Below are 24,398 nucleotides of genomic sequence, written 5' to 3'. Positions count from 1 at the left end.
TTGGGAATGGTGGGATTAGTTAAGGGTTTCGTTCAGTTCCTAAGCAATGTCTCCTTAAGGACATTATGCAAAGGAACGGTGGATGATTCCTTAGGTGGTGAAGGATAGTCAAGGACCTCGAGCATCTCGGTCCTGGGCTCATCCTCAGATACCATAGGGAAGGGAATTGCCACAGACATCTCCCGGACAAAGGAAGAAAAAGAAAGACTCTTCGGGGGAGAAAGCTTTCTCTCTGGCGAAGAAGTGGGATCAGAAGGAAGACCACAAGACTCCTCAGAAGAGAAATACCTGGGATCTTCCCCTTCATCCCATGAGGCATCCTCCTCGGTATCGGACAAGAATTCTCGAACTGCAGTCCGAAACCGGGCCTGTCTCGATGCCGAGGAACCATGTCCTCCATGGCGATGTCGAGAAGTCAACTCCCACGCCTGTGACGATGCAGCTTCCTCCAGCGACGTCGACGAGGAGTCAACATGGGTGGCAGCCGACGCTGATGCTGTATGCGGTACCTGCGTCTGAGACCTCATCACAGGCCCCGAGCCAGCTGTCGCTTCCAACGACGGCACCAAGGGCACAAGCACCCCCCCCCCCCCCCGATACCGGAGCAGACTGACGCAGCAGCCCTTCCAACAAAACCTTGAAGAATGGCTCGGATGCACTCGTCTAGAGCCACTGTCGAGAAAGGCTGTGAGGTCGACACAGAAGCCAGAATCAGCATCTGTGGAGGCCTGGGAGGCGGTACCGGGCTGTCCGGAGATCGAAGCATCGACACCTCCTAGATGAAGGGTGAGCGGTCCTCCCGGCGTTGACGCTTCACGGGTGCCGAATCCTTCAACGCCCCGGAGTTCTCGGTACCGTGCCTCACAGGAGACTGATGACGATGCTTCTTCGCCTTCGCTCAAAGCACGTCACCGGCACTCCTCGGTACCGACGAGGAAGACGTTGAATCCAGACGCCTCCTTGGGGTCATGGGCCTGCACAGCAGGAGTCTTCGAGACAGGTGGAGACCCACTCGACGGTTCACTGCACCCAGCATGTGGTGATGACCGGACAGCCATTACCTACGCTCCCGATGTCGATGCCATCCTCAGTGCTGATATCGATGCCACCAATCGCGGTACCGATGTCGATGCCGAAGAATCGGTCGGAGCTCCAAAAAGATGGTCCTGAAGAGCTCTTCTAGATGCTTGGGTCTGTTTCTTCAAACTTAGACACAACTTACAAGCATCTGGGCGATGTTCGGCACCAAGACACTGGATGCACCACGCATGCGGATCAGTATTCGAGATGGACCGCTGGCACTGACCACACTTTTTGAAGCCGCTGGAAGTCTTCGATGACATGGGCGGAAAAATCGCGTCGGCAAAATCAAAAAGCTCGATTGTGCCAAAAAGAGGAAACAAAAATGAGAATCGCGTACGCGTGGCCTAAAAAGGCCGCAACAAGGGACGAAAGAAAACTTAGAAGGACTAAAACTAAAGAAATAAGGGTTTCTTTTTTTTTTTTTTTTTAAAGAAAAACAAAAAGGAAGCGCGAATCGCACAAACACACAAGAACAGTTTCTCTGGGCCTGAGGGAGAGAGACCATCATGCAGCCACTCTCCTCTGCGTAAAAGAAGAAACTGAGGAGGGAACGGCCGCACATGCGCGGTGGCGTGCCCCGCGCTCTGGGTCCTCCCACAAAGTGCTGGAAATTACTTGGAAAGTACTTCCGTTTCCTGGGCCACCGACCATCAATGAGAACAAGCAGCCTGCTTGTCCTCTGAGAATAATGTAATGCCAAGAAGTGTAGAAATAAGGAGATGTACCAGATAGGAGGGGAGAGATTGGTAAGCACTGCTCAGAACAGGGACCTTGGGGTGATGTCCGATGATCTCAAGATGACGAATAATGCAAAAAGGCAGTGGCAGCAGCCAGAAGGATGCTAGGCTTCACAGAGAGGGGTATAACCAGCAGAAGAAAGGAAGTGTTGATGCTCCCTCATTGGTGAGGCCCCACTTGGAGTATGATGTTCAGTTTTGGAGGCCGTATCTTGCTAAGGAAGAAAAAGACTTGAAGCGGTTCAGAGAAAAGCGATCAAAATGCTATGGGGATTGCGTTGCAAAATGTATGAGGAGAGATTTGAGGACCTGAACATGTATACCCTGGAGGAAAGGAGAGACAGGGGTGATATGTTAGAGACGTTCAAATATTTGAAAGGTATTAATTTACAAACAAACCTTTTCCATAGACAGGAAGATGGTAGAGCTAGAGGACATGAACTGAGGTGTGGGGGGGGGGGGGGGCGGGGGCGGGATCCAACTCAGGAATAATGTCAGGAAGTACTTCTTCACGGTGAGGGTGGTAGATACTTAGCATGTCCTTCCGTGGGAGGTGGTGGAGATGAAAATGGTAATGGAATTTTAAAATGTGTGGGATAAACACAAAGGAATCCTGTTTAGAAGGCATGGAACCAAGCAAGCTTAGTGGTGATTAGATGGCAACTTCTATGGTCTGTGCCCTGATCATGGCTGGACAGATTCAGCTTCCATAACTGGAGAACAAGGCCATTGCCAGGCAGACTTCTACGGTTTGTGACCTGAAAATGGCAAGGACAAATTAAGGTCAAGTTTACGTATCATACCTTATACTATGAATTTATCTTGTTGGGCAGACTGGATGGATCATATAGGTCTTTATCTGCCATCATCTACTATGTTGCTATGGTTGAGAACCCGTCTTAAACCATGTAAATTACAAAACTAGAAGACATTTTTAATAAACATACCATTTATTCTCTTCAAAATTTTTAAATATATCTGATATAATAAACTTTGTAGTAGTAAATATGGACATATACTGATGGGATCTTTAAAAAACAAGAGACATTTGCAGTATGCGGGTGTCTTTTCAGATCAATGAGAAAGGCTTTATCTATCAGAACTTGCCATCAGCAACAGGATCCTCGCACTATGAGGATGGTAAGGATTAAAAAGAATATTATATTTTAGACCAAAAGTTCATCTAAAGTTTATGCTAAAAGACCCAAGTTCACCTGTGTACACCAGGGGTGCAGTAAATGCTATATATGCAGCAGAATTCTGTACTACTATGAACCACCTAGTGGTCTTTGAAAAGCAGGCTATACATTAAATCAAAAGAAACCACAACACTAACAGGACACTTCTCAAGAGGGGTTGTTTTTTTTTACCACTGCTAAGCCTCTTTTCCTAGACTAGATTACAACAGGAAGATCAGCCCCCAAGAAACCCTGCTTACCTTCTATAAAAATCCACTGCAGAAGACATAGAAGCTTAGATCCCAACAGGAAAAAAGAAGCCTGATAAGAGAGACTACAACAAACAGAAGAAAAAAGAAGCCTGAAAAGAAAGACTACAGCAAACAGGAGCCTGGATAATCCTGAAAAAGCACTGAGGAATGCCAGATACCTACAGAGGAACCAAGGAAGACAGAGAGAAGAAAAATCGATCTTTGGAAAATTAGACAATAAGTCATTAGACAGTGTGACAGACACTGGGGTGAAATATCTCCAGTTTATTTTGAGGCGATTTTGGCCAGCTTGTTGGTACCTAGAACTGTGGTCATTCACTGTATTAGAAACTTCATGCAATGTATATTCAGCATCATTATCCACAGAAGCGTAGCGCTGAATATAGTGGAGGAGTGGCCTAGTGGTTAGGGTGGTGGACTTTGGTTCTGAGGAACTGAGTTCGATTCCCGGCACAGGCAGCTCCTTGTGACTCTGGGCAAGTCACTTAACCCTTCATTGCCCCATGTAAGCCGCATTGAGCCTGCCATGAGTAGGAAAGCATGGGGTACAAATGTAAAAAAAATATATATATATATATTCAACTGTTACTGGTGCTAGTTATATGGATAGTGGCGATGTCCAGCTGCTATACAGATAGCTATGTGATTTAAGTTTGGACATCCTTTTTGTTGTAAAAATGTTATCTGAATAGTTATCCAAATAGCAGCTGAATATTGCCAACTATCCATATAGTTAGGCAGGATGTCCATGCTATGCACTCGCTGTACCCTGGCACTACCTGGATAGTGCTGGGGCAGTCTATAAGACTCTTCAGTGGCATTATCCTTACAGTGCTGCTGTCACATATATAAAATTGGAAACACAAACCAATGATTTCCTATTACATTATACCCAGTGGGAAACAGAAGAAAACACAGTATGATTGTCCTTAGATTATTCAAAAATACTTACAGAGATGGAAGAATATGTAACGGATAAACATGGTAGTCAAAAACTCATAAAAAAGTAATTGGCAGTACCTCTGTAGTAAGTGAAGTGCTTGTTGTGAAGATAAATGTCTTTCAAAACAGGCATTCATAAATGTCTGTATCTGTACCTACAAAAAATATATATTTAACAGAAATTAAAAATGTGTCAGACATTACTTTTGTGACAGTAAATGTGAAATTTGTTCTTACCCACTAAATTCCTTTCCTTGATTCTTGCTAGACCAGTCCAAATGTGTGAATTGTGCCACCTTACAAGTTGATAAGACACAGAGAAAATTTCTAGTTTCTGATAGTGTTGAGCAAAATATATTAAGCAGTAAGGTCTCCAGAAGAAGCCTGAAGTGAAATGGGTCCCGGGACCAGAACTGCTTTTTCCATATGCTCAAGACCTTGAGAGAGTGCATCATTATTTGCCATAATTATATTTCTGATGGTGGACATGACACTGACTGATAAGATGTGTCACCCTTTACATTGATGAAAACTGTTTGAAGATTATGTGTGGGGCATTTTCAGTAGAATGTTTTGGACCTATGATTACTGTTTTAACTGTGGGCACAAATGAACACTGCAAAAATAGTTCATCATATCTTTTGAGAGGTTGCTGGTTTGGTGAGGTTTTTTCCTCCTTTATAATAGAATTTTTCAAGAACCTGAATATCCACTGTTTTGGTTTAGGATTGTTTAACCTATATTTTTCTGAGAGAATTAGATCCTATTTTTGTGTTTTCACATAAAGGTCCCTGTTTACAAAGTCGCTCAGCAATGCTGACACAGCCCATTCAAAGTGAATGGGCTGTGTAAGCATTACCACACCGCCAGCCACTAGCGTGGCTTTGTAAACAGGAGTAAAAATTTTCTAGTAATACCATCACAGTTTAAAGAGTGGTGCAACCCTCCTTGGCATTTCAGTATTCATCCTTTTGGGTAAAGTGGTAGGGTAGGGTAAAGGTAATAAATAGAATAAAACAAAACAAAAGAAATTAAGATGATATCTTTTTATTGGACTTAGGGGCCCTTTTACTAAGCCACGCAGGCACATACGCACACCCAACATGCGCCAATTTGGAACTACTGCCCAGCTACTGTGTTGCCTTGGCAGTAATTTCATTTTTTACGTACATCCAGTACGCAAGCCGGAAAATAAATTTTAGTTTCCGGTGCGCAGCACTCACCGGGTGTTAATCGGAATTGTACACGTGCTGACGATTACCTACTGGTTAACACGTGAAACCTTACCGTTAAATCAATGGGTGGCGGTAAGATCTCAGGCTCAAAATGGACGCTCGCCAATTTTCATTTTGCTGCACCACATTTTCGGACAAAAAAAAAAGCCTTTTTTGCAGGTGCGCTGAAAAATGGACTTGCGCACATCCAATACACAAGTCTACAACAGCCTAGGCCATTTTTTGGCACACCTTAGTAAAAGTACCTTTTAATACATCTTTTGATGAGATTTTGAAGATAGCCTTCATTCTTAATGTCTCATAGAGAAGGTAGGGGTGGGTGGAGAGGGAAGTTGAAAAACAGGGAGAGATGCATGAGTGATCAGAGGGTGACAAAGCAGTATAATTTTATGGTTTATAATGTGATAGGAAACCCAGATCTTTGTTAAGTCATGTCTGCTGGGTGAAAAAATACATCATCATTTTAACGTCAAAGGTTTTACATTCCTGAATGGTTTTGAAATTTCCTTTTAGTATTATCACTATAAAATCATTAGTGCAGGGCTCTGATCTGGAAAAATGCTTTCCTACAGAGGTGTCACCCTGGGTAGCACTATAGTTTATGATGTGGCAGTAGCTAGAAGATTGCTAGGCTGTATAGAGAGAGAAGTGACCAGCAGAAGAAAGGAGGTTTTAATGCCCCTGTATAAGACGTTGGTGAGGCCCCACCTGGAGTATTGTGTTCAGTTTTGGAGGCCGTATCTTGCGAAGGATGTTAAAAAAATGGAAGCGGTGCAAAGAAAAGCTACAAGGATGGTATGGGATTTACGTTCCAAGACGTATGAAGAGAGGCTTGCTGACCTGAACATGTACACCCTGGAGGAAAGGAGGAACAGGGGTGATATGATACAGACGTTCAAATATTTGAAAGGTATTAATCCGCAAACGAACCTTTTCCGGAGATGGGAAGGCGGTAGAACGAGAGGACATGAAATTAGATTGAAGGGGGGCAGACTCAGGAAAGATGTCAGGAAGTATTTTTTCACGGAGAGGGTGGTGGACGCTTGGAATGCCCTCCCGCGGGAGGTGGTGGAGATGAAAACGGTAACGGAGTTCAAACATGCGTGGGATATGCATAGAGGAATCCTGTGCAGAAGGAATGGATCCTCAGAAGCTTAGCTGAAATTGGGTGGCGGAGCAGGTGGGGGGAAGAGGGGGTGGTGGTTGGGAGGTGAGGATAGGGGAGGGCAGACTTATACGGTCTGTAACAGAGCCGGTGATGGGAGGCGGGACTGGTGGTTGGGAGGCGGGAAATACTGCTGGGCAGACTTATATGGTCTGTGCCCTGAAAAGGACAGGTACAAATTCAAGGTAAGGTATACACATATGAGTTTGTCATGGGCAGACTGGATGGACCATGCAGGTCTTTTTCTGCCGTCATCTACTATGTTACTAAGATGTGATTTCTGTGTAGGAATAAGGCTGAGGATACTGGAACAAGGTTGGGTATGTGGTAACAATGGTGAAGGCTCAAGAACAAGGCTGCCGATACTAGAACAAGGCTGAATATGTGGGAACAATGCTAAAGGCTCAGGAACAAGGCTGGATATGCGGGAACAATGATGAAGGCTCAGGAACAAGACTGCAAATACTAGAACAAGGCTGGACCGGAACAAGACTGCAGATACTGGAACAAGGCTGGATATGCAGGAACAAGGCTGAAGCAAGTCTCCAATGACAGGACTAGGAGACCTGTTGCTAAGGCACTGGTAAAGAAGCAGAATCCTCCTATAATACTGCTGGGCCAGAAAGTATTTTCTTCGGAGCGCACAGAGGGGAGCTACAGACCAACGCCGACATCCCCCTCATGAGGCTAGAAGGTGAGTCAGGACATAAGGTACAGCTGTGGCCATAACAGTGCCCCTTGTAGTGACATACAATCCAGAGCTAGAAAAACTGAGAAGAATCATAAAAGATCTACAACCACAACTCCTGGAGGATGAATTACTGAAATAGAAATTCCCAGATCCACCTTTGCTGGCCTTCCGACAACCACCAAAATCTGGAACAAAAATTAGTGAAAACAAAACTCTCAGTAGAAACTAAAAAAGAGAATGGCACACACCCCTGCAAGATATCAAGCTGCAAACTATGCCAAACACATATCACAGGACCCCATAGTCACTCACATAGGAAAAACATTCAGCATATGGGGATCCTACACATGCTCGTCTTCAAATGTAGTGTATATTATTTAATTCAAAAAATGTGAAATAGGATGCTGTGTTGGAGAGACAGGCCCAATGCTTAAGACGAGACTGAATCTATGTTCTGAAATTTCCTTTTAATATTCTCACCATGAAGTCTCGTTTCCTTGTCTGTGCTCGCCTCGCCCTCTGGTGGCCAGAACCGGTGGCTGCTATGGACTGTCACCTGTTCCAGACTTCAGGCCAGTCCGGTCCGGATCTTCCGGGCTGCCAGACTTGCTTCTCTTGTTTGTGCCTGAACAGCACCCGTAGCTGCCTTGTGATTCCTGCAGCTAAACTTCAGCAGCTGATGGGCTTTATTAATCACCTGGAAACTTCTGTGTTTGCCTTTGCATCGTCTAAGGTCCCTGGTTTGTTGGTGCTTTGTTGCACTTCTGCCTAGTCTGATTTCTTGTATAGTTCCTTGTCTGATTCTAGTTTGTCTGTGTGTAGTTTAGCTTAGGTTTATTGCTTATTTCTTAGTCTTGTTTCTAGTTTGTATTCTTGGTCTAGTTTCTGTTTAGTACATAAGTACATAAGTAGTGCCATACTGGGAAAGACCAAAGGTCCATCTAGCCCAGCATCCTGTCACCGACAGTGGCCAATCCAGGTCAAGGGCACCTGGCACGCTCCCCAAACGTAAAAACATTCCAGACAAGTTATACCTAAAAATGCGGAATTTTTCCAAGTCCATTTAATAGCGGTCTATGGACTTGTCCTTTAGGAATCTATCTAACCCCTTTTTAAACTCCGTCAAGCTAACCGCCCGTACCACGTTCTCCGGCAACGAATTCCAGAGTCTAATTACACGTTGGGTGAAGAAAAATTTTCTCCGATTCGTTTTAAATTTACCACACTGTAGCTTCAACTCATGCCCTCTAGTCCTAGTATTTTTGGATAGCGTGAACAGTCGCTTCACATCCACCCGATCCATTCCACTCATTATTTTATACACTTCTATCATATCTCCCCTCAGCCGTCTCTTCTCCAAGCTAAAAAGCCCTAGCCTTCTCAGCCTCTCTTCATAGGAAAGTCGTCCCATCCCCACTATCATTTTCGTCGCCCTTCGCTGTACCTTTTCCAATTCTACTATATCTTTTTTGAGATACGGAGACCAGTACTGAACACAATACTCCAGGTGCGGTCGCACCATGGAGCGATACAACGGCATTATAACATCCGCACACCTGGACTCCATACCCTTCCTAATAACATCTCTTGCTTAATGGCTGCTCTGCAGCTTTCAGTCCTGTCTCTTTTCTGTCAGTATTTGTACCCTGTTTCAGTGGCTGCTTGGCAGCTTTCAGTTCCTGTCATTTAGCTTGTCCATTTTCCTGCCTTGTGTAGTATTGTCTGTCTGTGAGTCCTAGCCCAGTTTCCTGCCTTGCTGCCCATGTTTATTCCTTTCCCCTCTGACCCTCAGTTCCTGTTCAGCCTAGTTGGTATCCAGTTCCTGTTTTCTTATAGAAGTGACACCCTGTTTAGCACTATAGTTTTTGATGTGTTATCTGTGTAGATTTGATCTCGTCAAAACCATCTAGGAAAGTAAACCTTTAACAAAAATCTGGGTTTCCTATCACATTATAAAAAACATCCATCTCTCCCTGTTTCTCAACCACCCTCCCCTACTTCCACCATGAGACTATCATTGGAATGCTTTAATGTTTCATAGATATATTCTGATATATGCCATCATTTGATAATTTCTGAATTTCTGATTTGAAGAAGAGTTACCTTTGACAGCTCATCTAAAACGTATTATTAGTCCAATAAAAAAGGTATCATTTTTTCTTTGTTTTCACTAACAGTGATTGTGAAAACATCCAAAACATTAGTAAAATAAGAATTCTGCAGGAGAATTTCTCTGCAAGGATAACTCAGGACTAAGAATCCTAGACACAGCATGTAAGAGAAAATCATCGAAAAATACCTTTTAAGCCACAGTTTCTCGAGTGGGTACTACACTGGTCTAGCAGGAATCTTACAAATAAAATTTCCAGGTAAGAACAAATTTCACCTTCCTCTTCATCTTGCCAGACCAGTATGTGTGGGACACCAAAGCTTCAGTGGACCACTGAACTAGACAAAGAGAAGGTCCAACATTCAAAAATAATTCATGACCTTCAAATAACACATCAGGATTCTATGAAACCTCAGTTTCTGAACAGTACTATGAACACCAGACTTTTCAGGCTGCAGAAAATCAAGTGTGGATTTGGTAAAAGTAGAGTTAATTCTTTAGTCTAAAAAAAATTAATTATAATAGTAGAAAATGCTATTAGGATATATGAGACTAATTTGCTTTTTCAGCTTTCACCCTGATCTCAGGAAGGCCCAATTAAAGTAGATTGGTTATTCTTGGGGACTGGAGGGCAGGAGCCCCAGGCACCAGATGCATACCTAAAGATAAGTGTGGCTATTGAGGAATATTTTATTTTTCTTTTCTCAAGCTCCAAAATGACTCATTTATGTATAAGAAATCATCATGTTTTATAGTCCTAGAATTGACCATATGTATCCTGTCTGACCCCTTATCTTTGGTATTTTGTTAACTATGAATAGAATGGATTCATTACATCATCTGTGGTTTTAGGCTACAAAATGTAACCATTTGGACTAGTAGATTAGGAAAAACTAAAAGGAGAGCAATGTCCCTGCTGGTTTTCCTCCCTGTTAACAGGATATTTTATGGAATTCTAAAATAAATGACTGGTTTCACTGATCATTTGTTCAATAATTCTCAGTCTCCCTCTGCTGGTAGGAGTGCATATTACCCACTCATAGGGAATGGTCTGGAGAAGACGATAAGGAATGAAATGTTACATGAAATTAAAATACATGCATCATTAAATATATAAATAAATAATGCAATATATTAAAAAATTGCATGTAAAATGAAACTAAAATCATCAATTCATCTAATATTTTTATTCAAACAAGATATGTGCATAGCCATCTTTCAATACTACACTACCCTTATTAGTCACAAAATGATAAAAACACTAAACGGTCTGATTCAAGGTTAAGACCTTCTGGTGTCACAGTGTTATACCTAAATATGAATCTTCATCCTGCAAAAGCAGTCTATTAACATTTCCTCCTCTCCAATGAACCTTGACCTTACGTAATACTATAAAACGAAAATCATCAAAACCATGTTGTTTAAGAAAAGTGATTCTCCATGATCTTCCTTATTACAGCACTTCTGTGTTCAATGATAACAGTACCTTAAGCAATGTAGACATTACCACTGCTGAATATTCTCAGCTCTTAAAGTACATCCTTTCAACGACCAGACCATACAACAAAAGGGATCCGGATCCTCCAAGAAAAGAAGGCCTTAACATAGGAGATCACAAAACCATGGCACAGACTGACTAGATTGGCATACCATGGCCTGAATGGACAGTCTGCTGTATTCAAAATGCCTAGTTAAAAATGGTTTGTTATTCTGTGTAGAACTCAATGGATCAATAGCCATGCTAAATGCTAAATAGTAGTAGTAGGAAGGATGATATACAAAGGACATTGTCAAGGCTAAGTCTGGATTGAGATATCAATGACTGTGAAAACAACCTCTTCCCTTCGGCTGAATTATCTGGCCACTCTGGTATTCTGCTACACTGCTATTATGTTGAGGAAGTCTATTTACACGTTTTCCACTCTGGCTATGTGGGTGTCATGTCCCCTACCTTAACGCAAGCGGCGTCCTCGGGCTGCGCAGGGTCCCGTCAACATGCACACTTGACTGGCACTGCCTGAGCCATGTGTGTGTAGTCCTCTCTGGATTTGTTCACAGAGTAATGGTTGCAAGCTCCTTAATTGCTTTGCTTCCATGCACCTGTTTCTGCTCTCTCTCTCTGTCTGGCTTCCAGGCTCCTTGATTGCTTTGCTTCCACCCACCTGGGTCTGCTCTTCCTCTGCCTGGCTTCCTTTGCTTCTCTCCTATTGGTCTTCCGGTTCCTCCTTCCCCTGCTCTTGTCCTATGGCTGTGCCCCTTCTCCCTGCTGATGTCAGACGCCAGCACTTTATCAGCTGAGCTCTCCCTGGACTCTATGTGTCGGCTTCTACTTTGGTAGGTATTTCTAACTCTGTAGTCTGCTTTTTATCTACTGGTCCCTCACTGCCGACTTTGCCTGAACCTGGATTACTCTCTTGCCTGCCGCCTGCTTACTGACTTTCGCCTGTACCTGGAATACTCTCTTGCCTGCCACCTGCCTACTGACTTGCCTGTACCTGGATTATTCTGCCTGCCGCCTGCCTACTGACTTGCCTGTACCTGGATTATTCTCTTGACTGCCGCCTGCCTACTGACTGCCGCTTGTACTAGATTACTCTCTTGACCTGATGCCTGCCTGGCCGATACATTCATCACCCCAGCTCCGTCCCGTAAGTCCTGCAGGCCGTCCGCACCTAGGGGCTCAACCTCTGGGGAACAGTAGTTAGCGCAGGTGAAACCCGGGGTTGTCCAGCCGCCAAGCAGAACCTGGTCCGAGTATCGGGCTCAGCAGCTCTACTTGGTACAAAAACTCACAAGTCTGACAGTGGGCCACAGAAATTATCTTTAGATTGATCACCATTCACTGGTAAATCAAGTTGATTTCCTGAGCTACTGTTCTGCTCTGGGTTCCTCCTTTCTTGCTAAGCCACTGCTATGACATTGTAATATAGAACCTAGAGTGTAGTCCTTCACATTAGCAAAAAGAATTTCTCCGAGGCCAGCTGAATGATTCGGTCTCTAGAATGTTAATGGACCAGGAGGCCTCCTGTGTCAACCACAATGACTGGGCCACTTGCCTTTGGCAGTGTGCTCCCCAACCTGACAACCTCACATCAGTGGTCACAACAACCCAAGTGGGGGTTCCAAGTCCATCCACTGTAGGAGATGCTGCAGGGATGTCCATCAAGCCAGCTCTCTCCTGATTATGTCTGTCAGTATGAATTGAATCTGAAAGTCCTGAAACTGGGTTGACCAAAATGAGAGGACTGTGCTGCAGAGTTCTCATTTAAGATCTTGTAACAAGTCTAAGGTCATTACCACAGACTCTAACAGCTGAAGATAGTCCCAGAATCAAAGCATGCTCTGCTCAGAAAAGACTTGCTAAAACTGACGCTTAAGCATCTTCTCACACATTAGAAAAATCTTTCCCAATTTGGTATTCAATAGCAGCCCTAAATATTTGAGTGGCTGCATTGGAAGAAGATAGCTTTTGGCATAATTCATTACCCAACCTAGATTCTCCAGCACCTGGACTACTCTGTGCATTGCTTTCCTGGATGCATATTCATTGTGGAAATCTTGAAAATCTGATTGGGCTGTGGCCCTCTAGGACCATGGTTGCCCACCCCTGCCATAAAACATGGACCTCAACGGAAAATGCTTGCCAAGGACACAGAAGTGAAAATATTTCTTGTGTTGATCACTTATCAGGATATTGAGAGTATGCTCCTGCCCTAACTGCTGCAATCACAAACCTCAAGGTTTCCATGTGGAAATGGGACAGACTCAGTGAAACATTTACCCCTTAAGGTACTAGTACTGCTTTACAGTATTAATAAACATAAGTAGGTATATATATATATATATATATATATATACCTATGAGGCAATCCCTGCTCAACAGACTATTCAAAACAGTCTATTTAATATGGAGAAAATTAAATACAATGTAGGTATTAAATAGGAAAATAAGGGGTTATGATTTAAAAGCGGCCTAAAAAGAGTAGACTTTAGACTGGACTTCAATAGTACAGGAGAGGGAGCATTACATTCCTACTCATGAAGACTGTTCAACATATAAGGCACAGCAAAGTGGATAGAACGGAGTCTGTAGTTGGAAGCAGAGGAGAAGGACACAGATAAAAGTGATTTAACAAATGAGCAGCATTCTAGATAAGGGGTGCAAGGAGATATCAGAAAAAAGGTAATGAGCAACTGCATAATGAATATATTTGTAGGTCATATGAACAGTATGCAAGAAGCCAATGAAGTGATGTGAGAATACAGGTTTTGTGAATGTAGTGATACTAGCAGAGGAAAAAGTCCATAATAGGATGGAAAAAGCCATCCTTGTTCAGACACAAAATAGATGGAGAGATGTCCTTGACCCTGTTCCGCTAAGGAAACCAATTTGATGGTGCCCAGCTGAAGGCCTTTACAAGGTTCACTCTGCCACTCTTCTCGAGGACTTCAATGTCCAAGGAGATACCATAAAACTGCCTGAAATGTTTTTTTCTGAATTCTAGTGTACAACCTTGATGAATCTCAAGAGCACACTTATCTATGGTGATATGGACCTCTGGATAAAAATGCCCAATGTGAACCCATACTAATCAGAACCGCTGGAAGAGGATCCTCCACTGTCAGATGATTAAAAGCCACCATGAAGAACCAGATTCTTTTACCCAAGGAATAAGAGAAGGATAAAACTCACCTACCCATTTAGAACTGCTCCAGACTTTAGTTCACATGCAGTTCAAGAGGCACTTAGTCAATGGACAAGAACAATCTTCTGGCATCCTTTGTAGTTTAGCTTCTCTTAGGTTGTCAATTAACTTCTTGAGATTCTTCCAAAAAAATGACATCTCTAAAGACTTAAGCATACTTTAGAGGACAAGTCTGCTGAGCAACTGTGAAACCACAGCCTTCTCCACATCACCACCACTGTGACTACCAATCTCAGTCTGATCCTTAGAAGGTCATACAACACATTAGCTAAAATAAAAGTCACCACTTACTCCAACCAGGTCACTTCTAGGGATGTGCATGCCTTGAATCCTGCTAGATTAGTACAGATGAATGGGTTACACTCCCAACTGGCAGATGGAAAGTAAGAACAGCCATACTGGGTCAGACCAATGGTCCATCTAGCCAAGTATCCTGTTGTCCAACAGTGGCCAAGCCAGGTCACAAATACATGGCAGAAACCCAATAGCGGCAACCTTCCATGCTATCAATCCCACGGAAGAGAACAGTCACAGTGATGTCATCACCTATATAAGGATTGGTGCAGCCCTAGAATCAGCCAACATTCTTTTGGCAAAAAATTAAAAATAAATAAATAAATAAATAAATAAATATATATATATATATATATTGTGAGAAGGAAGAGGCTGTCCTAACCTGGTTAGGCCCCTAGAGGGCGCTGTTCCCCTAAAATGTCCAGGGAGAAGGGCTGGGTGAGTCACTAAAGGGAGCCAGTAAGGGGTGTATAGCAGGAGGTTGCTAGGACCGAGGGGAGTCCTGGGGATAGAAACAGGTGCAGCAGGTTACGGGCTGGGACCTGTTTGGCCATTAACCACTTAATACCCCACCTGAGTTGTGAGGGAGAAAGGAGAGCTAGCAGCTGAAGAAGAGAGCTGGTAGCTGAAGCAGGAGGATCCCCATGAGAAGTACTGGCTGAGCCCTTTGGACTGGTGGTGAACTGTGTGCAAAGCAAGGAAGCTGGCTGGGGTAAGAAGGCCCTAGAGTGTCAGGTATAAGAACTGTGTGTTACAAGGAAGGACTGGGTGTCCAGGTTACAAGGAAGGACTGGGTGTCCAGGTGCTTAAGCTGGAAGATTGAACTGAGTAGGAAGAAATGTTTAAGCTGGAAGAACTGTTTAAGCTTGTAAAAGTGTTTTAAGCTGGGAGAGGTGTGCCCCAGGAAGCGGGAATAAAAGATTTGTATGAGAAATATCCTGTTGGTGAGACCTGACTATGTTTGTCTTTTGAGAAACAGGTCACCCCGAGTAGAAAGGGGTAGTAGACTAATTTGCATAAAATCTGCATACTGAGAACCAGCTCACTCTGAGTGAAAGAGAGACCTGGGATCCTGAGGTGGGAGCGTCATCTTCACAGCAGCCTCATCTTCACAATATACACACACACACAAAACACACAATTAGTACCATGGCTGTGCAATTTCCAAAGGCCTTTAACATATTTAGATGAAAGGTATTCTGCTTTCTGTCTTGACAGTCCAGAGATATAACATAGCTTGTATCATTCATGTGCCTTATGACCTTGTAAGGTCCCACCCAATTAGCTTGAAGCTTATTCTGACATACTAAAACAAGTATCTGCTGGCCCTCATAAAGGGAAAATTAGGTTCTTACCTTGGTAATTTTCTTTCCTTTAGTCATAACAGATGAATCCATTACGAACGGGTTGTGTCCATCAACCAGCAGGGGGAGATAGAGAGAACTGAAAAACCATAGTGCCTCTTGGCCAGCTAGCTCCATCTGCCTCTTCAGTATTTGAAGCTTCCAAAGCAGTAATACACCGCAAAGTAGCATAACATGAACTTTCCTCACAGCGGATGAACGCCCCAGAACAGGAGCAATGACACAAAGAAGGGACGAACTCAACCTCCTATAACAGAACAGAAATCCTGAAGACTGTTTTCCAACTTCTCCCAATGAGGGAACATATCTACAGGAAAAACTGAAAATAAAACAACATCAATCACACAATGAATCACTGAGGGAGGGCTCATGGATTCATCTGCTATGACAAAAGGAAAGAAAATTACCAAGGTATGAACCTAATTTTCCCTTCCTTGTCATCAAGCAGATGACTCCATTACGAATGGGATGTATCAAAGCAATCCCTAGATAGGGTGGGAACAGGCCACACCACACGCCAGCACTTGTGCTCCAAAATGCGCATCCCTCCTGGCAGCCACATCCAGCCTGTAATGTCGGGCAAATGAAAGCTTAGAAGCCCATGTCACTGCACTGCATATATCTTGAAGAGAGAGTGTTCCAGTTTCAGCCCAAGAAGAGGAAATCGTTCTTCTGGAATGTGCCTTGAAGGCTTCAGGCGGAGGCCGGCCAGACAGCAGATAGGCTGAAAAAATAGCTTCCTTGAGCCAACGGGCTATAGTGGCTTTAGATGCTGGAGACCCTCTGCGTGGACCTGACAACAGAACAAAAAGATGATCAGAGGTCCTAAAAGCATTTGACATGCGCAGATACTGCAACAGAGCCCTACGCACATCTAGGAGGTGCAATTGCCCAAAGACTTCCGAAAACTCCTCTCTGGAAAAGGAAGGCAGGAAAATAGGTTGGTTTAGGAGAACCGCTGAAACCACCTTAGGCAGAAAGGAAGGCACCGTACGTACCATAACTCCAGACTCTGAGAATTGCAAAAAAGGGTCTCGACAGGACAGCGCCTGGAGCTCTGACACCCATCTCGCCGAAGTAATGGCCACCAAAAAAACCGTCTTTAGGGTCACATCCTTCTCTGAAGCTCGCCTTAGCGGCTTGAAGGACGAACACTGAAGGGCCTTTAAAACTAACCCCAGGTTCCAGGCCGGACACGGAGCCCGCACGAGAGGACGGAGCCGAAGCACCCCTCTAAGAAACTGTGCCACATCCGGATAAGCAGCCAGAGAGAGGCCAGCGACCTTCCCTGGAAAACATGCTAAGGCTGCCACTTGAACATGCAGGGAATTATAGGCAAGGCCATTTTGTAAACCATCCTACAAAAAGTCAAGTATCAGCGAGACAGAAAAGCACACCAAGCCTCAAAATGGCGCCAAATCCTGACATAAGACACGGAAGTGGAACGCTCGCGGGCCTGTAGGAGAGTGGAAATGACTTTACTGGAATAACACCCTTGTCTCTCAATTGCGCCCTCTCAATTGCCATGTTGTAAGACCAAAGCGGCAGGCGTCCTCCATGGTCACCGGTCCAGGTGACAACAGATTCGGTACCAGAGGCAAAGGAAGGGGAGCCTCTACCAGCATCCGCCGGAGGTCCGCATACCACGGCCTCCTGGGCCGATCCGGGGTAATGAGAACCACCTCTCCTTGATGTAGCCGAATCCACAGGAGTACTCACCCTAACAAGGGCCAAGGAGGGAACACATACAGGAGGCCCTGAGGCCAGGGTTGAGCCAAGGCATCCAACCCCGCTGAGCAAGAATCTCTCCGTCTGCTGTAAAAGCACAGGACTTTGGCATTTGCGCTTGAGGCCATAAGATCCGCTATGGGCGTCCCCCACTTGGCACAGATCTGAAGAAACTCTTCGTCTGCCAGTTCCCACTCTGCTGGGTCGATTTGATGCCTGCTTAGATAATCGACTTGCACGCTGCTCTGACCTGCAATGTGAGCTGCTGAAAGAAACTGCAGATGTAGCTCGGCCCAGTGGCAAATCTGCTCAGCCTGCACGGCCAGTGCTCTGCACTGAGTGCCGCCTTGTCAATCTATGTAGGCCAGTGCTGTAGTGTTGTCCAACAGAACTCTGACAGCCAATCCTTCCAGGGTCGAGTGAAAAGCCAGAAGAGCCTGGAAAATAGCTTTCAACTCCAAGCGATTGATGGACCACTCCAACTCCTCGAGTGTCCAGAGACCCTGGGCATGCCTTCCCCAGCAATGTGCACCCCAGCCCTTCAGGCTGGCATCTGTTACCACCAGGCACCAATCGGGGAGCGCTAGCGGCATTTCTCACCGCAGCATGCTGTCTGAGAAACACCACTCCATACTGAGCCGGGCCGCAGGGAGCCACGTGAGTCTGCACTGATAATCCTGAGATACTGGAGACCATCGTTGAAGCAGGTAGCACCGCAGAGGTCTCAGGTGTGCTCTCACCCAGGGCACCACTTCCAAGGTGGCCGTCATCGACCCTAACAGCTGGACAATGTCCCAAGCGCGGGGGCGAGGCATCCTCAGAAGCAGACAAACCTGATCCTGAAGCTTGCACTGCCTTTGCTCGGGTAAACAAACCCCGAGGCCGTGTCAAACCGGACCCCCAAATATTCTACAGATTGAGAGGGGGTCAGGTGACTTTTGGCTATATTGACGACCCAGCCCAGAGATTGAAGTACTGAGACCACTCTGGCTGTTACCTGATGACTCTCCTCTGTCGAATCCGCTCTGATGAGCGAGTTGTCTAGGTACGGGTGACCACGAATACCCTCTCGCCTGAGAAAGGAAGCTACTACCACCATTACCTTGGAAAGGGTTTGGGGAGCTGTAGCGAGGCCAAAAGGCAAGACCCGAAACCGGAAATGTTTTCCCATTACCGCAAACCGCAGAAACCTTTGGTGCGGGGGCCAAATAGGAATGTGCAAGTAAACTTCTTTCAGGTCCAAAGACATGAGAAACTCTCCTGGCTGTACCGCCGCAATGATGAAGCGCAGGGTTTCCATGTGAAAATGCCGCACTCTTAGAGACCTGTTGACTTCTTTAAAGTCGAGGATGGGCAGAAAAGACCTGCCTTTTCGCGACACCACAAAGTAAATGGAGTAATGGCCGGAGCCGTGTTTGGCGGGAGGCACCGGGGACACCACCCCTAGGTGAATCAAGCCTTGCAAGGTCTCCTCTACCACCGCCCGTTTGACGGCAGAACTGCATCGAGACTCCACAAACACGTCTCTCACTGGGGCATTGAATTCTATTCTGTAGCCATCTCCGATCAGGTCCAAAACCCACTGATCTGAGGAAATCTTCACCCACTCCTCGAGAAAGAGGGAAAGCTGTAAAAAAGACTTTTACTTCTTTCTTTCTGTTCCTGCCAAGCTCTGATAGAGGGGAGGGGCATTTTTACATAGCCGAAACTGCTATAATTATTGGCAATATCTAGATTTATTTAAAAGGAAAGTTATTAATATCTAGGGCTGTTTTAAAAGTAAAATAAATTGTAAAGTCCTTGATCACACACTAACTACCATTTTGGTCCATTCAGCTAGAGAATTCCCTTGATAACAGCAATTAGCTAACACATTGGGACTTAAGCACCCCCACAGCTGGGGGCAAGCAGGGTTGGGCTCAAACTAAAGGACATACCACTTTTACTTCTAACTTCCAGGTGCTGGGACTGAACCAAGCTCCTGCAAAAAGGACAGGTTTATTCTGACCCCTAAATCCCATACTTCTCAAATTGACTGGCTTTAGGTGAGAAACCTACCTGATATTGTCTTAAATTTTTAAGGCTTGTTGCTTAATCAATTTAATTAGCACTAGGAAACCTCTCTTTCTGTCTTTCTTTCTGTTCCTGCCAAGCTCTGATAGAGGGGAGGGGCATTTTTACATAGCCGAAACTGCTATAATTATTGGCAATATCTAGATTTATTTAAAAGGAAAGTTATTAATATCTAGGGCTGTTTTAAAAGTAAAATAAATTGTAAAGTCCTTGATCACACACTACCTACCATTTTGGTCCATTCAGCTAGAGAATTCCCTTGATAACAGCACTTAGCTGACACATTGGGACTTATAATCCCACCCACCCACCCACCCCAGGGTTTTCCACTCATTTATAGACAAACCAAACCTCATTAACTACTCCTCAGTCATACACAGGCAGTCTTGCAGGCTGATACTCCAACATAGTACACCTGTTCATACCCATTTCAACCAATCAGGATGACTTTTATTCTCTGCAATAATTGTGCTGCTTTAGTTTCAAGGCCAATCATCTGGAAACTTAAAGCTTGTCCTATCTCTCTTCAGCTATCTACTTTAAAACAAGAGCTCTATAAAGTAATGCAAGAATTAGATGCAATTAAAGCAACTTATAGGACTGTGCAGAATCATAACTTCTCACCACTGCCTCAGAGAATAAAACCACAAAGGAACAGATGGTTCACAGTAGGCTCAGGCAGAATTCGTCATGTGACACAGAAGCATCCGCCCGCACAAGTGTTGCCACTACAAAATTCTTTTGCTCCACTACAGCACTGTGATGCTCCTGAAACTAAAATTGAAGCAGAAGAAAAAGAAAAAGCAAGGAAGAGGGAACAAAAAGAGGAGAAGGTACCCAAAGAGAAAAGACACTCACAAATCACTAAACCCAAAACACATACTAGGAAATGTAGTTGGAAAGCAATGACCACAAATGCCCACAGTCTAAGCTATAAAATTCATGACCTTCAAGCCCTGATGTTGGAGACTGACTTGGACATAGTTGCAGTCACAGAGACATGGCTCAATGGTTCCCATGAATGGGATGTAAACATACCAGGCTATAATCTTTTTAGGAAGGATAGAGAGGGACATAAAGGTGGAGGAGTAGCTCTGTATGTGAGAAATGATATCGCAGCAACTGAAATGACAAGAAGAAGCGATATGGATCACCTTAAAAAGAGAGGATAGAACCTTGGTCCACGTGGGTGTTGTCTACAGACCCCCAACACAATTGGAGGAACTGGATAAAGATCTGATCGCTGATATTCAAAAGTTGGGGAAGAAAAGAGAGGTGCTGTTGTTGGGAGATTTTAATCTGCCGGATGTAGATTGGAAGGTTCCCTCTGCGAAATTGGAAAGAAGTAGAGAGATTGTGGATGCTTTCCAAAGTGCTCTGCTCAGACAAATGGTGACGGAAACCCACAAGGGAGGGAGCAACGCTGGATCTGGTGCTCACGAATGGAGATAGTGTGTCAAATGTCCGAGTGGCTGCGCACCTGGGAAGCAGTGACCATCAAACGGTTTGTTTTGATATAACGGCTCATGTGGTTAGCAGCCACTCTAAACTCAAAGTCCTGGACTTCAAGCGAACTGACTTTAACAAAATGGGGGAATACCTGAGGAAGGAGCTGATGGGCTGCGAGAACGCACAACACGTGGAAGGACAGTGGTCCAAGCTGAAAGAAGTAATAAACAGGGCCACACACCTTTATGTAAGGAGAGTAAATAAAAGCAAGAGAAAAAGGAAACTGATATGGTTCTCAAAGCAAGTGGCTGAGAAAATAAAGGCTAAAGAGTTAGCATTCCAGAAATACAAAAAATCTCAAGTAGAGGAACACGGGGAGGAATACCGGATGAAACTGAAAGAAGCCAAGAGAGAGGTACGTCTGGCGAAGGCGCAAGCGGAAGAACAAATGACTAGAAATGTACGGAGGGGAGACAAAAACTTCTTCAGGTATATTAGTGAAAGGAGAAACACTAAAAAGGGGATTGTGAGACTAAAAGATACAGCAAAACGCTATGTAGAAAATGATGAAGAAAAAGCCAATTTGCTAAATAGATACTTTTGTTCTGTTTTCACTGAAGAAAATCCTGGGGAAGGACCGAGAGGGACTGGCAAAAGTACACCTGAGAATGAAGTGGATAGAGCACCGTTCACGGAAGAGAGTGTGTATGAACAACTTGGAAAGCTAAAGGTGGACAAAGCCATGGGGCCGGACGGGATCCACCCCAGAATACTGAGGGAGCTCAGAGAGGTTCTGGCGGGTCCTCTTAAAGATTTGTTTAATAAATCCTTGGAGACGGGAGAGGTTCCGAGGGATTGGAGAACGGCGGAGGTGGTCCCTCTTCACAAAAGTGGTGATAGGGAGGAAGCTGGAAACTACATGCCGGTAAGCCTCACTTCGGTTATTGGAAAAGTAATGGAAGCCATGCTGAAGGAAAGGATAGTGAATTTCCTGGAAGACAATAAGTTGCAAGATCCGAGAAAACATGGTTTCACCAAAGGGAAATCGTGCCAAACGAATCTCATTGAATTCTTTGACTGGGTGACAGGAGAATTAAATCAAGGACGTGCTATGGACGTCATCTACTTAGATTTCAGCAAGGCATTTGACACGGTTCCCCACAGGAGGCTCTTGAATAAACTAGAAGGGCTGAAGATAGGACCCGAAGTGGTGAACTGGATTAGGAACTGGTTGACGGGCAGACGCCAGAGGGTGGTGGTAAATGGAGTTCGCTCGGAGGAGGGAAAGGTGAGTAGTGGAGTGCCTCAGGGATCGGTGCTGGGGCCCATTCTGTTCAATATATTTGTGAGTGACATTGCCGAAGGGTTAGAAGGTAAAGTTTGTCTTTTTGCGGATGACACCAAGATTTGCAACAGAGTGGACACCCCGGAGGGAGTGGAAAACATGAAAAAAGATCTGAAGAAGCTGGAAGAATGGTCTAACATTTGGCAATTAAAATTCAATGCGAAGAAATGCAAAATGATGCACTTAGGGAGTAGAAATCCAAGGGAGGCGTATGTGTTAGGTGGGGAGAGCCTGATAGACACGGACGGGGAGAGGGATCTTGGGGTGATAGTATCTGAGGACCTATAAGGCGATGAAACAGTGCGACAAGGCGGTGGCCGTAGCGAGAAGGATGCTAGGCTGTATAGAGAGAGGTGTGACCAGCAGAAGAAAGGAGGTTTTAATGCCCCTGTATAAGACATTGGTGAGGCCCCACCTGGAGTATTGTGTTCAGTTTTGGAGGCCGTACCTTGCGAAGGATGTTAAAAAAATGGAAGCGGTGCAAAGAAAAGCTACGAGGATGGTATTGGAGTTGCATTCCAAGACATATGAAGAGAGACTTGCTGACCTGAACATGTATACTCTGGAGGAAAGGAGGAACAGGGGTGATATGATATAGACGTTCAAATATTTGAAAGGTATTAATCCGCAAATGAATCTTTTCCGGAGATGGGAAGGCGGTAGAACGAGAGGACATGAAATGAGATTGAAGGGGGGCAGACTCAGGAAAGATGTCAGGAAGTATTTCTTCACAGAGAGGGTGGTGAACGCTTGGAATGCCCTCCCACGGGAGGTGGTGGAGATGAAAACGGTAACGGAATTCAAACATGCGTGGGATAGGCATAAAGGAATCCTGTGCAGAAGGAATGGATCCACAGAAGCTTAGCTGAAATTGGGTGGCGGGAGGAAGAGGGGTTGGTGGTTGAGAGGCTAGGATAGGGGAGGGCAGACTTATACGGGGTCTGTGCCAGAGCCGGTGATGGGAGGCGGGACTGGTGGTTGGGAGGCAGGAAATACTGCTGGACAGACTTATACGGTCTGTGCCCTGAAAAAGACAGGTACAAATCAAGGTAAGGTATACACATATGAGTTTATCGTGGGCAGACTAGATGGACCGTGCAGGTCTTTTTCTGCCATCATCTACTATGTTACTATATCCTATTGCAGGAATCGAGGAGAGGGCCGGCGCACCATCATTGAGAGGGTCGCCCTGTTTGAACTCCAGGCCTTGAGCCGGTCGCTACGGTACGCTTGTCCAAACGAAAGGAGTTCCTCTGCTGAAAGCGGGCAAGAGAAGTGAACCCAGCAGAACGTCCCGGGCGATACCTTCTAGCTTCACGGAAGCGAGGTCTGAAGAGGAGGGAACCGCCTGACCCTTGGAAAGAGGCCTCGGCCTATCCTCGGGTAAGTGCTGGGGTTTAGCATCCCCCAGGCCTTTAACAATTTTCTCAAACTCCTCACCAAATAGGAGAAGGCCTTGGAAGGGCAACTTCACCAACCTTTGCTTAGAGGCCATGTCAGCCACCCAATGCCATAGCCATAGAAGACGGCGAGCTGCCACAGCCATCTATTTAGCCGAAGCTCTGACCAAATCATAAAGGGCGTCAGCCAAGAAAGACAAGGCCAACTCCATCCGCAGTGCCACCTCAGTAAGGGGCTCCGCTCCATCCCCGGGCTGTTCCACTGCCCATTGCAACCAAGCGAGGCAGGCTCGGGTAGCATAGCAGCTGGATGCAGACGCCCATAAGGATAGGCCTGAAATTTCAAAGGACCGTTTCATAGCTGATTCCAGGCGTCGGTCCTGCATGTTCTTCAGGGCGACTCCTCCTTCAACTGGGAGGGTAGTTCTCTTTGTCACAGCGATGACTAGGACATCCACTTTAGGCACTGCTAGGTGCGCCAAATGCTCCTCACTTAGAGGGTATAATTGCCCCATTGCCTGGCGACTTTCAAAGGCCACTACTACTACTATTACTACTATTTAGCATTTCTATAGCGCTACAAGGCGTGCGCAGCGCTGCACAAACATAGAAGAAAGACAGTCCCT

The 24,398-nt window shown here is 45.1% G+C and overlaps 1 protein-coding gene across 1 annotated transcript in view; it reads right to left on the bottom strand.

Moving 5' to 3' along the window:
• The window catches only part of DNAH8 (dynein axonemal heavy chain 8), a 1,267,128-nt gene that overhangs the window by 1,032,710 nt on the left and 210,020 nt on the right, over positions 1 to 24,398 (bottom strand). Inside the window, 1 exon segment of the mRNA XM_030199255.1 lies at positions 4,291 to 4,367. Coding sequence (XP_030055115.1) covers positions 4,291 to 4,367 — 77 coding nt within the window.

The sequence above is a fragment of the Microcaecilia unicolor genome, chromosome 3, assembly GCF_901765095.1.
Source record: "Microcaecilia unicolor chromosome 3, aMicUni1.1, whole genome shotgun sequence".
Classification (NCBI taxonomy): domain Eukaryota; kingdom Metazoa; phylum Chordata; class Amphibia; order Gymnophiona; family Siphonopidae; genus Microcaecilia; species Microcaecilia unicolor.
Note: the sequence above shows the minus strand (reverse complement) of the source record. Positions and strands in the feature narration are given on the sequence as shown.